Source organism: Austrofundulus limnaeus, unplaced genomic scaffold (genome assembly GCF_001266775.1).
Source record: "Austrofundulus limnaeus strain Quisiro unplaced genomic scaffold, Austrofundulus_limnaeus-1.0 Scaffold125, whole genome shotgun sequence".
NCBI classification, from domain to species: Eukaryota; Metazoa; Chordata; class Actinopteri; order Cyprinodontiformes; family Rivulidae; genus Austrofundulus; species Austrofundulus limnaeus.
Window position 1 is genome coordinate 221,251 of NW_013952527.1, and position 1,544 is coordinate 222,794.

Sequence of the window (1,544 nt, forward strand, 5' to 3'; positions counted from 1 at the left end):
CTCCGGTGTGGCGCAAAGCTGCGCTAACAAATGGATTTTATGCTGCAGCTAAAAGCTGCCAAGACATTGGAAACTTAAACAAACTTTAAAATATTATCAGAAACAAACATCCTTCATTAATGCAATATGTTCTGTTTGCAAATTTAGAATAAAATGTAAAGCACATAAATAGTTTGCAGAGGGAAAAAAAGTAAAAAAAAAAAAAAGAAAACTTGTGAGTAAAAACGCGCCTCCTGCTTTTTAGAGGAGCGCAGCGCKACCCTCCGCCCACCAAACCCCTCCCTTTCCACTCTTCAAACTATTTAGCATCTGAAGCTGAGATAAAGTTTCCATTTTTTTTCTTACAGGGAAAGAAACTTTAAAAAAAGTATTCTGGGAGAGGAGACGCGTGCCAACCAAGCGCGAGCTCAGTTTCTCCAAACAAGAGCCGAGAAAAAGTCCGTCTCCTCGTCTGAAAGGATCTATCATCTGCTGGAACCACGGCTTCCACGGTGGACACCGTTTTCTCCTCTCTATCCCTGCATTTCTTCAAGAAAGAAATGGAAGAGGGCTCCAGTTCCCCGGTCTCCCCTGTGGATAGTCTGGTGACGAGCGAGGAGGAGCTGGAGCGGCAGCAGCACAAGCAGCGCTTCTCCAGGAAGAGGAGGCACAGCAGCAAGAGGTCCGGCGGGGAGGACAGCGGCGGGAGCAGCCCGGCCGCCGGGAAGCGGGGCAAGAAGCCCAGCCCGAGCGGCGCGCAGTCCTACGAGGAGCTGCAGAACCAGCGGGTCCTGGCCAACGTCCGGGAGCGGCAGCGGACCCAGTCCCTGAACGAGGCCTTCGCGTCTTTGCGCAAAATCATCCCCACGCTGCCGTCGGACAAACTCAGCAAGATCCAGACTCTGAAGCTGGCCTCCAGGTACATAGACTTCCTGTGTCAGGTGCTGCAGAGCGACGAGATGGACAACAAGATGTCCAGCTGCAGCTACGTGGCGCACGAGAGACTCAGTTACGCGTTCTCCGTGTGGAGGATGGAGGGCGCGTGGTCCATGTCAGCATCTCACTAGCACCCAGAGACCTTCACAAACAATGCCAAAGCGGTGAGCTTCTCAGGAAAACACCAAATATTAATTCTCAGTTTTCTTCAAAACGTGCCTCAATCTTTTTGGGTCGATTTAGGCAAAAGTTTTAAAGATTTTTATATAAGAAATAAATAAAATGTTAACAAGGAGGCCTCAGCATCTTCTGGGAGTCGGAGGTCCCAAAAAGAATCCCAGCCCTCTCCAACACACATCCCATAATCTCCCAGTTCAGGGTTCAGCTGGAGGAGAAGCGGGGTRAAGTCTTGCGCAGAGAAAAAGGCGCAGCTGCTGCGCCATCGATCCGCAACAGCGCGCGTTTCCTGCGCGCACACCGCAGGAATGAGCAGCTCAAACAAGCAAACCAGAGCAGTTTTTACTGACCTGCAGCCTGCTTGGTTTCTGACAGCAGCAGCATTAACACGTTTGGCACAAATGAAAAAAAAATAAAATAAAAATAAAATAAAAAAGCTAAACCCTTTCTGC

General features: G+C 49.5%; 1 protein-coding gene across 1 annotated transcript in view; it reads left to right on the top strand.

Annotated features, from left to right (window-relative positions):
- Positions 1-318: 318 nt before the first annotated feature.
- The window catches only part of twist2, a gene marked incomplete in the record, with an annotated part of 2,890 nt that continues 1,664 nt past the window's right edge, over positions 319-1,544 (top strand). The window contains 1 exon segment of the mRNA XM_014015212.1: positions 319-1,079. Within this exon segment, the coding sequence (XP_013870666.1) occupies positions 540-1,046 (507 nt within the window).